The sequence below is a fragment of the Bos indicus genome, chromosome 3, assembly GCF_029378745.1.
Source record: "Bos indicus isolate NIAB-ARS_2022 breed Sahiwal x Tharparkar chromosome 3, NIAB-ARS_B.indTharparkar_mat_pri_1.0, whole genome shotgun sequence".
In the NCBI taxonomy this organism is placed as follows: Eukaryota; Metazoa; Chordata; class Mammalia; order Artiodactyla; family Bovidae; genus Bos; species Bos indicus.
Window position 1 is genome coordinate 93782904 of NC_091762.1, and position 14199 is coordinate 93797102.

The window sequence follows — 14199 nt, forward strand, 5'->3', positions numbered from 1 at the left end:
TTTCGTTTGAAAGGCATTCCGAGGGAAACGGTGCGCGGGGCCGAAAAGAACACATGGAATTTTAGGAATTTCACTTTGGGGTTCCAGTTCTTCCAGGCGGGCTCTTTCTATTAACAATCCCAGGACCGACAGGTCGCATACTCTGGGGAGCAACAAGTCCCCAACATACGTTAGGGAACAGTTGAAGTTTAAGGCATTTGGGCGCAGGATGACAATAAATGCCACGGGCCAAGCATAAAGCCACGCCCAGTGCTTACGTCTAAACTTAACACCACCTTGCAAAATAGCTGTCGCCCGCGCTTGCACGTAGTCTTCCCAGGAGGCGCTAGTCAATACGCCTGCCAATGCAGGAGACAGGAGAGACGCGTTCGATCCCTGTGTAGGGAAGATACCCCTGGGGGAGGGCATGGCAATCCACTCCAGTATTCTTACTGGAGAATCCCATGGACAGAGAAGCCTGGTGGACTCCAGTCCCTAGGGTCGCAAAGAGTTGGAAACGACTGAAGCGACTTAGCACGCACGCACTCACTTACACAGGAGAACCAAGGGGACCAGAGGAGAAGACCCGCCCAAGGTCAAGCGGGAGGCGGGACACACCCCGCCACTCCTCCGCTGCGCAGGGTCGGCGCGCTCGGAGGCTGGGACGCCCCGGGCGGAAAACTCCTCTCCGACAAGCACTTCCCAGCATCTGAACACAGAAGCCTAACAGGGGCTCAGCCTCTTCAGACGTTACCCCCCGCGTAGGTCAAACGAGCCAAAAATGTCTCCGCACGGTCCCCGACGACTTGCCGTGCTCGCCCAGGGCTGACGTCCAGCCGAGGTTCGCGTTCCATTTCCTACCCCCGATTCTTGCCCTCCTCGGAGCTCACCTGCACCACGAGGAAGCCTAGAACATCCTTCCGAGCGTCCGGAGGGACGATGGTCCGGGGCGAAAGGCCCGGGTGCAAGAAGTGAACCATGGCGACTGTGAGGCGTCGAGGAGAGAGTTGCCGTCGAGGTGGGCCTGGATCCCGCGAGAGTTCGACCCGCGCCAGGAAGCAGCTGAGCAACACCCGCGAGCTGACACTCAGCGATCAAGCCGCGAGGTTTGAAATGCCGGGCGCGGCGACGCGCACTCGCCCACCGTAGACCCCGCCCCCAGGACGGGCCTCACCACCCCCACCCCGGCCACCCACCACTCCATCCGGTGAGGACCCAGCTGTTCTCCTTCCACCTCCTTCACGCCGTACAGACAACTCAACTCCTACCCCCACGTCTATGCCCAAGTCTCCCACAAAACCTACGCCATAGGGTTCAATACCACGTTCCCTTTGCCCGTCAAAGGCACGCCCATGGACCAGCTCTGTGGAGTTGGGAAACAATATGGTGGTCCCTCTCTGTCCCCAGGGGCATTGATTTCAGGGTCCACCATAACCAAATCCCGTGAAACTGAAGTGCCTTATAAAAAAGAGGAGTATTTGGGTATAACTTACATACTTCCTCCTGTATACTTGAAATGACTTGTAGCTTGCTCATACTAGTATAACTAATACACTGTAAATTCTGTATATTTACATATAATTTGCTGGTACTAGCAAATTCAGATTTTGCTTTTTGAAACCTCAAGAAAACTTTTTTTCTGAACATGTTCCATGGACGTTGAATCCGGGGATAGAGAACCCATGGATATTGAGGGATATTTTAAATGCATACATTTAAAAATATATTTTTAAAAGACTTTTCTCTTAGAACTGGCAATAGCACTTCTCTTGTTTCTTATGACCTAAAAAGTATCAAGAAGACCCTTATAATCTGCTCCAAGAAACCGTGAAAGAGAGCAATAAATTAGTACACTAGTAAAATTAACAGAAGGGATGTCTTGGAAAAGGATAGTTGTTAAGAGTAGGGAGCCTTGAATTTGAATACTGCATTGGAATGCCTGCTCTTGGACAAGCTTCTTAATTTCGCTAAAGCTCAACTTCCTCATCAGTAAAATGGGATGAGAATGCCTTATAAATAAGATAGTGTATGTAGCGAGCTCCCTGGTGGTCTAAAAGTTTTGATTCCACGCTTTCACGACCTTGTCCTCGGTTCAGTCCCGGGTTGGGGAAGTGAGATCCTACAAACTGCGCGTTAAAAAAGAAAAAGAAAAAAAAAAATTTATGTAAAACACATGAAAATGCTTGACAGAGAACAAGTCCTTGATTGTTGTTCAGTCGCTCAGGCGTGTCCGACTCCTTGTGACCCCATGGACTGTAGCCTGCCAGGCTCCTCAGTCCCTGGAATTCTCCAGGCAGGAATACTGGAGTGGGTTGCCATTCCCTTCTCCAGGGGATCTTCCTGACCCAGTGTCTCCTGCATTGGCAGGCAGACTCTTTACCATTGTGCCACCTGGGAAGCCTCGTATTGAAGTATAGTTGATTTACAATGCTGTGTTAGTTTCAGGTGTACTTTTTAATTTAATTTTATAGTAGAGTATTTTTTAAGACTATTTTATAACTTTCGTCCTCAAATCTTGAACACCTCTTCCCCTAATCATACTGTCAATTTCCTCTTTCACTGAAAAAAAAAAGAATCAAAAAGAACATTCTAGGGACTTCTGTAGTGGTCCAGTGGTTAAAACTCCACATTCGAAATGCAGGGGGCCAAGGTTTGATCCCTGGTCAGGGAACTGGATCCCACATGCAGCAACTAAGACCTGGAGCAGCCAAATAAATAAATATTAAAAAAAAGAATTCTAAGCTCCAACCATCGTATCTACCCATCTACTACTACAGGCTTTCTATCCTATTACCATGAACTCTTTATACTCTTTGTTGTTGCTGTGCAGTTGCTCAGTCATGTCTGACACTTTGCAACGCCATGGGCTCCAGTAGACCAGGCTCCTCTGTCCTTCACCATCCCCCAGAGTTTGCTCAAACTCATTTCCGTTGAGTCGGTGATGCCATCCAACCATCTCATCCTCTGTCATCCCCTTCTCCTCCTGCCTTCAATCTTTCCCAGCCTCAGGGTCTTTTCCAAGGAGTTGGCTCCTCACATCAGGTGTCCAAAGTATTGGAGCTTCAGCATCAGTCCTTCCAATGAAGACTCAGGACTCATTTCCTTCAGAATTGACTGGTTTGGTCTCCTTGCAGTCCAAGGGCCTCTCAAGCGTCTTCTCCAACACCACAGTTCAAAAGCATCAATTCTTTGGTGCTCAGCTTTCTTTATCATCCAACTCTCACATCCATACATGACTACTGGAAAAACCATAGCTTTGACTAGATGGACCTTTGCTGGCAAAGTGATGTAAAAAGTGATCTTTTTACTATGCTATCTAGGTTGGTCATAGTTTTTCTTCCAAGGAGCCAGCATCTTTTAATTTCATGGCTGCAGTCACAGTTCACAGTGATTTTGGAGCCCAAGAAAATAAAGTCTGTCACTGTTTCCATTGTTTCCCCATCTATTTGCCATGAAGTGATGGAACCAGTTATGCCATGATCTTAGATTTTTGAATGTTGAGTTTTAAGCCAACTTTTTGACTATCTTCTTTCACCTTTTTCAAGAGGCTCTTTAATTCCTCTTTGCTTTCTGCCATAAGGGTGGTGTCATCTGCATATATGAGGTTATTGATATTTCTCCTGGCAATCTTTATTCCAGCTTATGCTTCATCCAGTCTGGCATTTCTCATGATGTACTCTGCATATAAGTTAAGCAGGGTGACAATATATAGCCTTGATGTACACCTTTCCCGATTTGAAACCAGTCCATTGTTCCATGTCTGGTTCTAACTGTTGCTTCTTGGCCTGCATATAGGTTTCTCAGGAGACAGGTAAGGTAGTCTGATATTCTGATTTCTTTAAGAATTTTCCACAGTTTGTTGTGATCTACACAGTCAAAGGCTTTAACGTAGTCAATGAAACAGAAGCAGATGTTTTTCTGGAATTCTCTTGCTTTTTCTATGATCCAATGGATATTGGCAATTTGGCTAGTTCTGGGCTTCTGCAACAAGTCTCATCTCTTGCTTATTCAAAGACATCATCCAGCAACATCCTTTCTTTCTCCTGAATTATTTTTTCCCCTTTCTTGGATCATTGCCACCAGCTGATACTTTTCCCATAATTAAAAAAAAAAAAAAAAAAAACTTCTTTTGACCTAATTTCTAGTACTTAATACCTATTCAGGTCTTGCCCTCATATCTCTTCACCCTTTTGTGCAAAACTTATCCAAAATGTGGTCTGTACATGCTGTCTCCAATCTTTTTCTTACCCTTTTCTTTCTCCCCTGCCACTCCACTAACCATTCTTCTCAACGTCCAGGTTGCTGAATTCAGTTGTCACTCTTCTCTCATCTTATTTATTCAGCAGCATTTGACCCAGGTGATCATTTCTTCCTCCCTTTCTCCATTTGGCTTCCAGGATGCATCTTCTCTTCCTCCTCCTCTCCCATGCCTTCCTCTTTCTTCTCTTCTCCTCCTACCTCATTTTTGCTCCTTCTCATCCTCTTGATTTCTCATCACCCATAGTTCTAAATCTTTGTGTACCCCCAAGACTCTGTACTTGTATATGTCTTCCCTATCCAATCTCTCTTCCTTGTGGTAATTTTGTCTAGTTTCATAACTTTAAAAGAAATTTATATGCTGATATATCCATGTTTTATGTCTAGACTGTACCCTGCTTTTGAACTTGAGTGATACATTCAGTGGTTTATTCAACATATACACCTGGTTATCAAAATAGCCTAATGTGTCCAAAAGTAAACTCCTGTTGTCCTTACCCTAATCTGCTTTTCCTATTTTAGTATATGGCAACTCCTTCCTTTCTGTTGCTTGTGACAAAACCTTGGAAATAATTTTTAACTCCTCTCTTATTCTTATATCCAATATCCTATCTGTTAGGAAATCCTATCGACTCTGTCTTTAAAATATATCCAAGGACTATCTCTTATCTCTCCCACCTGCTAACCTGGTCCAAGCCCCTGTCAGAACCAACTTGGATTCTTACAATATCCTCCTGTCTATCCTCCTGTCTGGTTCCCCAGCTTTCAGGCTTGTTCCATTAAAATCTCTTCCCAACATAGCAACTAGAGTGATCACTTTAAACATCATGTCATCCTCTACCCCAAATCCTCCAATAGCTTCCCATCTCAGGCAGAATATAAAGATTCATAAGGATGGTGTTCTCCAAGGTTCTACATAATCTGTTCTTTCCATGCCCTTCTCTTGCTTCATCTTCTGCCATTCTCTCCTTTATTTATTCTACTCCAGCACCATTGGACTGCTTGTTATATTCATGGATATCTCTCTTACTTCCTTCAAATTTTAGCTCAAATATTGCCTTATCAGTAAGGCTTATTTAACTTTTATGCAGAGTACATCATGTGAAATGCCAGATTGGATGAAGCACAAGCTGGAATCAAGATTGCTGGGAGAAATACCAATAACCTCAGGTATGCAGATGATACCACACTTATGGTAGAAAGTGAAGAAGAACTAAAGAGTCTCTTGATGAAAGTTAAAGAGGAGAGTGAAAAAACTGCCTTAAAACTCAAAATTCAAAAAAATTAGGTCATGGCATCAAGTTCCATCACTTAATGGCAAATAGATGGGGAAAAAATGGAAACAGTGACAGACTTTATTTTGGGGGGCTCCAAAATCAGTGCCGATGGTGACTGCAGCCATGAAATTAAAAGATGCTGGCTCCTTGGGAGAAAACCTGTGACCAACCTAGACAGCATATTAAAAAGAAGAGATATCACTTTGCCAGCAAAGGTCCATCAAAAGCTATGGTTTTTCCAGTAGTCATGTATGTATGTGAGAGTTGGACAATAAAGAAAGCTGAGCACCAAAGAATTGATGCTTTTGAACTGTGGTGTTGGAGAAGAATCTTGAGAGGCCCTTGGACTGCAAGGAGACCAAACCAGTCAATCCTGAAGGAAATGAGTCCTGAGTCTTCATTGGAAGGACTGATGCTGAATCTGAAGTGCCAGTACTTTGGCCACCTGATGTGAAGAACTGACTCATTGGAAAAGTCCCTGAGGCTGGGAAAGTTTGAAGGCAGGAGGAGAAGGGGATTACAGAGGATGATGATGGCATCACTGACTCTATGGACATGAGTTTGAGCAAGCTCCAGGAGTTGGTGATGGATAGGGAAGCCTGGTGTGCTGCAGTGCATGGGGTCGCAAAGAGTTGCACATGACTGAATGACTGAACTGAACTAACATGAGGGAAAAGACTTTGTTATACCCAGGTGTAAAATAGTGCCAAGGGACTTCCCTGGTGGCTCAGTGGTAAAGAATTAACCTGTGATACAGGAGATGCAAGTTTGATCCCTGGGTCAGGAATATCCCCTGGAAAAGGAAATAGCAACCCAGTCTATTTTGGAGGGATCCAAAATCACTGCAGATGGTAACTGCAGCCGTGAAATTAAAAGATGCTTCCTCCTTGGAAGAAAAGCTATGCCAAACCTAGACAGCATATTAAAAAGCAGCAACATTACTTTACCAGCCAAGATCCATCTAGTCAAAACTATGGTTTTTCCAGTAGTCATGTATGGATGTGAAAGTTGGACTATAAACAAAGCTGAGAGCCAAAGAATTGATGCTTTTGAACTGTGGTGTTGTAGAAGACTCTTAAGAGTCCCTTGGACTGCAAGGAGATCCAACCAGTCCATCCTAAAGGAAATCAGTCCTGAATATTCATTGGAAGGACTGATGCTGAAGTTGAAACTCCAGTACTTTGGCCACCTGATGCGAAGAACCGACTCATTGGAAGGAACCCTGATGCTGGGAAAGATTGAGGGCAGGAAGAGAAGGGGACGACAGAGGATGAGATGGTTGGATGGCATCACCTGCTCGACGGAACATGAGTTTAAGCAAGCTCTGGGAGTTGCTGATGGACAGGGAAGCCTGGTATACTGTGGTCCATGGGATTGCAAAGAGTCAGACACAGCTGAGCAACTGAACTGAACTAGTGTTCTTGCCTGGGAAATCCCTTGGAAAGAGGAGCCTGGTGGGCTACAGTCCATGGGATTGCAAAAGGGTCAGACAACTTAGTGACTAAAAATAATAGTGCCTAACTTACAGAAGGTAGCCAGTATTATTTGTTGGGGGGAAAAAAAAAAGTGTAATGGCTACCTGGAAAAAATCAATTGTAGTTGTAAAAGGAAGTTTGTCTCCAAAATCAGAGGCAAGGTTGCAGCTACTTAGGGAAGAACAAATTTTTGTCATAAACTGTGCTTCCTGCCCTTCCTCCCCTGCTGCTGCTGCTGCTAAGTCGCTTCAGTCGTGTCCGACTCTGTGAGACCCCATAGACAGCAGCCCACCAGCCTCCCCCGTCCCTGGGATTCTCCAGGCAAGAACACTGGAGTGGGTTGCCATTTCCTTCTCCAATGCATGAAAGTGAAAAAATAAAGTGAAGTCGCTCAGTCGTGTCTGACTCCTAGCGACCCATGGACTGCAGCCCACCAGGCCCCTCCGTCCATGGGATTTTCAAGGCAAGAGTACTGGAGTGGGGTGCCATCGCCTTCTCCGATATCCATCCCCTACCTAGTCTCCAGTTTTCCACTTCAATAATTTCTGATGATTTATGCTCCTAACTGATCCATTACCAGACCCATCCCAACCAATCTTTTACGCACCTAAAATGAGTATTCTACCTAAACACAAATCTGATGATGTTTCTCCCCAGTTTAAAACACTTCCATGTCTCCCCATTGTCCTCAGAATAAAACCCAAACTTCTTAGGATGGCTTAGATCATCCTCATGATCTGGCTCCTGGTTGTATCTCTAGTTTAAATTATTAGTATTCTGGCTCAGATAGTAAAGACATTGCCTGCAATACAGGAAACCTGGGTTTGATCCCTGGGTTGGGAAGATTCCCTGGAGAAGGGAATGGCAATCCACTCAAGTATTCTTTCCTGGAGAATTCCATAGACAGAGGAGCCTGGTGGGCTATAGTTCATGGGGTCGTGAAGAGTCAGATACAAGTGACGAACACTTTCATTTCACTTTGCATTCTCATTTTAACATCATATAGCGAAATTGTTTCAGTTCTAGACTTGTACTTTGGCACATTCATTGTTGTCCATGCTACCTCCCCCTTCTAAGTAATTCGTATTAATCCTTCAGATTTCACTGAGACCTCACTTCCTTTAGAGAGCCCTTCCCTGACATTCCCCTCCCTTTTCCTGACAACTCTGAAGAATGGGCAAAGGATAGTGCAGGAACAGATAAATTGGAAAGTCTTAAGAAATTAAACTTCTGCAATGCAATGAGAAAACTATAGTCAAGATTCTTTAGATCATGGTTGGATTTCTTTAAGAACTTTGTAAATTTTCTTTAGCTATGTTGGCATGGTAAAGATTGAAGGCAGGAGAAGGGGACGACAGAGGACAAAATGGTTGGATGGCATCACTGACTCAATGGACATGAGTTTGAGCAAGCTCCGGGAGATGGTGAAGGACAGGGAAGCCTGGCATGCTGTAGTCAATGGGGTCACAAAGAGTTGGACACGACTGAGCTGCTCAACAACAACTGGCATGAAATACAGGGGAAAGATCATGAGCTCTGATGTCAAAAAAGCCTGAATTCAGAGTCCATCTCCACCTTACCTTTGGGTAGTACCCTGTGAGCTTCACTTCCTCTTCTGGAATACCAAACTTACCGAATTTCAAAAACTAAGAGATCAACACTGCCTGTGTCAGTTTTGTGCTTTCTAGTAGACAGGATAATTTCTAAGGAAAAGGGTCATTTGAAGCTCTGAGACGTTTATCAACTGTCGCTTTCTGGGCATCAAAAACACAAAGACTAGCTATTAAGTCTTTGTCTTATCCAAGTCTGTAGCTCTGGTTTATTTTTCTTATTGTAGTGATCAGCAGTAAAACCTGTATTACTATAGGAAGAGCCTGCTTAGAAAATAAAGGAACTGGAATCACAGAGCAGTACAAAGTATCAATGGCCCTAAAGAAAAGGCTTCCTGTATTTAGGGAGGGGCAGCCTGGAGTTCTGAGATCTCCCTCTTGACTAGTCTCCCACTGTGCTCAGTCACTCAGTCTTGTCCGACTCTGTGAGTTCTGGACTGTAGCACGCCAGGTTCCTCTGTCCATGGGATTTTTCAGGCAGAATACTGCAGCGGGGTTGCCACGTTCTCCTCCAGGGGGTCTTCTCCACCCTGGGATCAAACCCACATCTCTTCAGGTATTGGCAGGAAGTCTACCACTGAGCCCTCTGGGAAGCCCCAGTCTCCCTCTTTGCTAATTTGATTAGTAAAAGGTAACACACTGAAGTAGTGAACTTGAAGAAAGACAAACCACTCCAGGGAAACGAAATTAAGGAAATTATTCTCTAAGGCCCATCCAAAAAGACTCTTTTTGTCTTTAAGTTATCACAGGTGGGCAGAAAATGAGTAAAATAAGGGCAAGTGATACATATAAAACTACATGCATCCATTTAAAGTACTGTCCTTTATTCCAACATTCTCTCTCCGTGTTTATTAGTTTTAACATTTTTTTTTAATGAACTTATTGTGAAGGCTTATGAGAGGAAAAACTCCTCTACCAACTTAGGTCCGATTGTTGGAGGTGGAAGGAGACCTATAAATTGACTGACAGTAGGTAAACAAGGGGAAATTTTATTACACACATGGGAATAACCTACATAGAAACTAACTCCTGGAACAGCTGTGGGGAAAGGTTTACATACTGGCTTAATACGACAGGGGAGTTGGTTTAGAGCTTCAAAGGATGGGAGGTTCTGATGAGAGTTGTTTATACAATTATTTGGAAATGTCTCAGTGCTCAACGGAGAAGTCAATGGCAACCCACTCCAGTACTCTTGCCTGGAAAATCCCATGGACAGAGGAGCCTGGTAGGCTGCAGCCCATGGGGTCACTAGGAGTCAGACATGACTGAGTGACTTCACTTTCACTTTCATGCATTGGAGAAGGAAATGGCAACCCACTCCAGTATTCTTGCCTGGAGAATCCCAGGGACGGGGGAGCCTGGTGGGCTGCCGTTTATGGGGTTGCACAGAGTTGGATACAACTGAAGTGAGTTAGCAGCAGCAGCAGTGCTCAAGGTCAGTGCCCCTTTGATTGGAGACCTCCATACAAATGAGGTCTGTGGCAGGTGACTCTTCTAAAGCTCCATACTAGTTAGATAAGGCATGTTCAGATATTTTCACATTTAAGTAATCTCTATCAGTGTGGTGGTTTCTTGGTCTCTTTAGCCCTATTACTTTGGGGAGGAAATTTTCTCCCTAAGTTGTAAAAGGCTTATGTTTTATTGTAGGAGACACTACAATAATGACGCTAAGGGCCAGTGAGGTTGCAAATCATAAACTTGGAAAACTGTCAATGGGTTCCATCCTTTGAGAGAGGCCAAAGTGTGAGTGGGAATGGCCTTAATGTTTAAATGAGATTTGAGATTGTCCTGAATGGTTAAATTGATCTTCCCCTTTATAGCACAGTGTTTAAGAGCATAGATTTCAGAGTTTGATAGACTTAAATCTTACGTGTGACTCTGAAACTTCATAACCTATGAACCTGGCAAAGTTATTTCATACCTCACAATTTCCTTACCCATGAATGTCATAATTATCTTCTTTACAAGGCTGTTGCAAGGCTCAGCTGGAAAAGTATACATCAAAAAATGCTTAGCATATGTATTTCCGGTATGTATTTTCTGGATATATGGAATTCTAAGTCAATCATCAGAATGTACTGAAAACTAGTGTTATTTGAAATTATACCCTTCTTACAATAGAATTTGGCACAGTGGTAATTGATTGACTCCAAATCACATAGTTGATCTGTTCCCATAGGTCTTTAAAATAGAAGATTCTTTAAATCCATTGCTAGTATCCACAAACAATAATGTGGTTTATTTCATGAACCAGTTTCAGAGGACTTTTTTGATTATACATGTCTTAAAAAAAAACTTTTATTCATTTGGTTGTGCCAGGTCTTAGTTGCATTACACAGGATCTTTGATCTTCATTGAGGCTTGAGGCCTGTGGGATCTGAAGTTGCAGCATACGAACTCTTAGTTGTGGCAAGCGAGATCTAGTTTCCTGACCAAGAATCAAACTTGGGCCCCCTGCATTGGGAGCCTGGACTCTTAGCTACTTACTGGATCACCAGGGAAATCCCACATTTGTCTTTTTAATTCAAAGGTATCGCTACTGAGCCTGTACAAATCAGCAAAGATTCTTCAAAGAGTGGGGAAGCTGGTATTAAACCAGTATCTAGGTTTAATTTACAAATTACTTTCTATATATGTGATATGAGACAAGTCATATCATTAGGCTTCCCCTTATTTATAAAGTAAGGAGTAATTCTCTTCCCTTACAACATGTTTGAGGGTTAAATACAGTACTTGTCTCATTATTCATACTATTTCCAGTTTTGAAGGGCTTTATTTTAGACTGAATTGATGAAACCAAGAATTAGGTAGAACATGTGTTTGATAACTCCTATATTGAAATATGACAATCACATTCTAGCTTTGTCATTGAAAATGGTTCCTTTTATAATGTGTATTGATGTAAAGTGATAGGAGAGCTGAGGTTTTTTGTTGTTGTTCTTTACTCTTATAGTCACATCACAGTCTAGGAGAGACAGTCCTTTATTGACAGTTTTTGAGTCACTGCATGATGATTTTAAACAGCTGTCTTACTGAATGCACAGGAACAAGCCACTCATCTGCAAAATCTGGTATCATTTCCACAAACCTGCTCCAAAGGCTGCTTCTAGAAGTCAAGAGCTGCGTGTCGATACTCCCACCCTGTGACTTGCTTTTATAGGCTTAATTTTCAGACTGCATTAGAATCTTAAATTATAAAAAGACAAAAAATGATTAATGTGAGTGCTCATGGTTTCTGATATTCACCCACTCCTCTCAATTTGAAGAGTTATGCAGTTACTCGGAGGTGTTCATTGGATTCTTACAATGCAGATTAAGAATAGGGAACAGGAAGTAGAAAGACAACTCAGGAGAAAAGAATTTAAATTTAGCAAGAGACTGGGCCAATCTACATAATAAAAACTGCTAGAAAGGGTAAGGGAGAGGGGAGAATGGAGAAAGTCTTGCTTTTTTTCTTTTTGAAGGTTGGCTATAGACAACACAGCTTAACAACTTGTTTGGTTAAATATTGTCCAAAGGTATTTATCTTCCTCAGTATGTGTGGCCCATAGTGATACCATGTTAGTATTGAATGAATTATTGAAGAGACAATGAGGGGTTAAGAAAAGCTAATACTTATTACAAAAATTATTTTAAAAACTACTTTTAAAGGTGGCTTTCCTGGTGGTTCAGTGTCTAAGATTCCACACTCCCAGTGCAGGGGGCCTGGGTTCCACCCCTGGTCAGGGAACTAGATCTCACATGCTATAACTGAGAGTCCCCATGCAGCCACTAAAGAACTTGCATGCCCCAACAAAGATCGAAGATCCCAAGAGCTGGAACTAAGACCCAGCACAGCCAAGTAAATAAAAATAAATAAAATATTTTTAAAAACCCTATCACTGTAATACATCTAATCTCACGTTTGTGTATCAGTGAAGCAGTAGTATTTCTAGTGACCATTCAACAATTCTGTGGCATCTAAACACTAATGCTGCCCTACACCATCAGTAAGGACAGTCAATGTCCACTTACGACCATTTGGTGCATTCTTTTCTGTACCATTCATTTGATGCTTAATCACAATTGTCTAAGAGCTAAGCAATCTCATGCTATTATTGCACTAACGGGGGAGAGAGGAACCATTGGATTGTAAATTTGGAAGTAAGAACAGACATGCAAAGTTTGTCACTGACTTGCTGTGTGATCTGGGCAACAGCATTAAGACCCTGATGCTGGGAAAGACTGAGGGCAGAAAGAGAAGGGGACAACAGAATGAGATGGTTGGATAGCATCACTGAATGATGATGAGTTCTTAAATTATTGAGCAAACTACAGGAGATAGTGAAGGACAGGAAAGCCTGGTGTGCTGCAGTCCATGGGGTCACAGAAAATCAGACATGAATTAGCAACTGAAAAACAACGATTTTCCCTAAGACTTAGTTTCTTCAATTATAAAATGAGGTTTCTGAAACTAAAGTTATTAAGGACTCTTCCTGGTCATGGGCTTCTTATATTGTTGCAGGAAGGAGAACCTCTTCCAGGGCCCTAGAGTGGGCTCTTGTCTAACACATGGAAAAGAATTGTCCAAGGAGACACACGTGCTGACAAAGCAGATTTTATTAAAAGGGCACCCGGGTGGAGAACAGTAGGGTAAAGGAATCTGGGAGAACTGTTCTGCCACGTAGCTCAGAGTCTCGGGTTTTTGGTGATGAATTAGTTTCCGGGTTGTCTTTGGCCAGTCACTCTGATTCCTTCCTGGTGGCGCACACATTGCTCAGCCACGATGGATGCCAATGAGGATTCTGGGAGGTGGTCTGATACATGGTATCCCCTTTTGACTTTTCCCAAACTCTTCTGGTTGTGGTGGCTTATTAGTTCCATGTTCCTTACTAGGACCTCCTGTCATAAAATCACTCATGCAAATGGTTACTATGGTGCCTGGCCAGGGTGGGCAGTTCCTAATAATACTTTGTTTTTTGGTAGCCTCCCTCACTAAATGGACTTAAACAATAATGCCAGTTAATTATCTCAACAGTTGTGTGAATGACTATCAACTCAGATATGCTCTTTAGAAGTGTTCTTGGGCTGTCTGATGGGAACCCAGTCTTGATTAGGTATAGTTTCTGTGGCTCTACAACAAATACTGTGGAGTGGTCTGTGTTATGTAATATTTATCTGTTTACTACTTCCTCTTCTCGACAAAACTATAAATTCTCTGAAGGACTTATGTAAGTTCCAACACATGAACAGTACCTGTGTTTGTGTTAGTTGCTCAGTCATGTCCTACTCTTTGTGACCTCGTGGACTGTAGCCCGCCAGGCTCCTCTGTCGATGGAATTCTCCACGCAAGAATACTGGAATGGGTAGCCATTCCCTTCTCCAAGGGATCTTCCTGACCCAGGGGTCAAACCCAAGTCTCCTGCATTGCAGGCAGATTCTTTATTGTCTGAGCCACCAGGAAAGCCCAAACAGCACCTAGCGTGGGAATTTAATGAAATGAATGAATGGAGTTCCAGGTCCTGAAAAAAAAAAACAAAAAAAAAACACTGGAAATTTTTGCAGTAAAATCACTGGCCTTTGAGAAAGCCAATTGAGAAAGCAATTGTTATAAGTGGATGA

At 43.0% G+C, this 14199-nt stretch overlaps 2 protein-coding genes across 3 annotated transcripts in view; both read right to left on the reverse strand.

Annotated features, from left to right (window-relative positions):
* ZYG11A (zyg-11 family member A, cell cycle regulator) overlaps nucleotides 1–1103 on the reverse strand; it is a 75140-nt gene extending 74037 nt beyond the window's left edge. The window contains exon 1 of one of the 2 annotated variants that reach the window (XM_070786527.1): nucleotides 870–1103. Coding sequence is in view for 1 of the 2 variants with exons in the window: in XM_019958408.2 (XP_019813967.1) it covers nucleotides 870–959 (90 nt within the window). In the remaining variant the exon portion in view is untranslated. The remainder of the gene's footprint in view (nucleotides 1–869) is intronic. The other variant, XM_019958408.2, reaches the window with a different exon arrangement.
* A 12076-nt stretch (nucleotides 1104–13179) lies between these two features.
* ZYG11B (zyg-11 family member B, cell cycle regulator) overlaps nucleotides 13180–14199 on the reverse strand; it is a 74704-nt gene continuing 73684 nt past the window's right edge. Inside the window, exon 15 of the mRNA XM_019957464.2 lies at nucleotides 13180–14099. The gene's annotated coding sequence lies outside the window, so the exon portion shown is untranslated. The remainder of the gene's footprint in view (nucleotides 14100–14199) is intronic.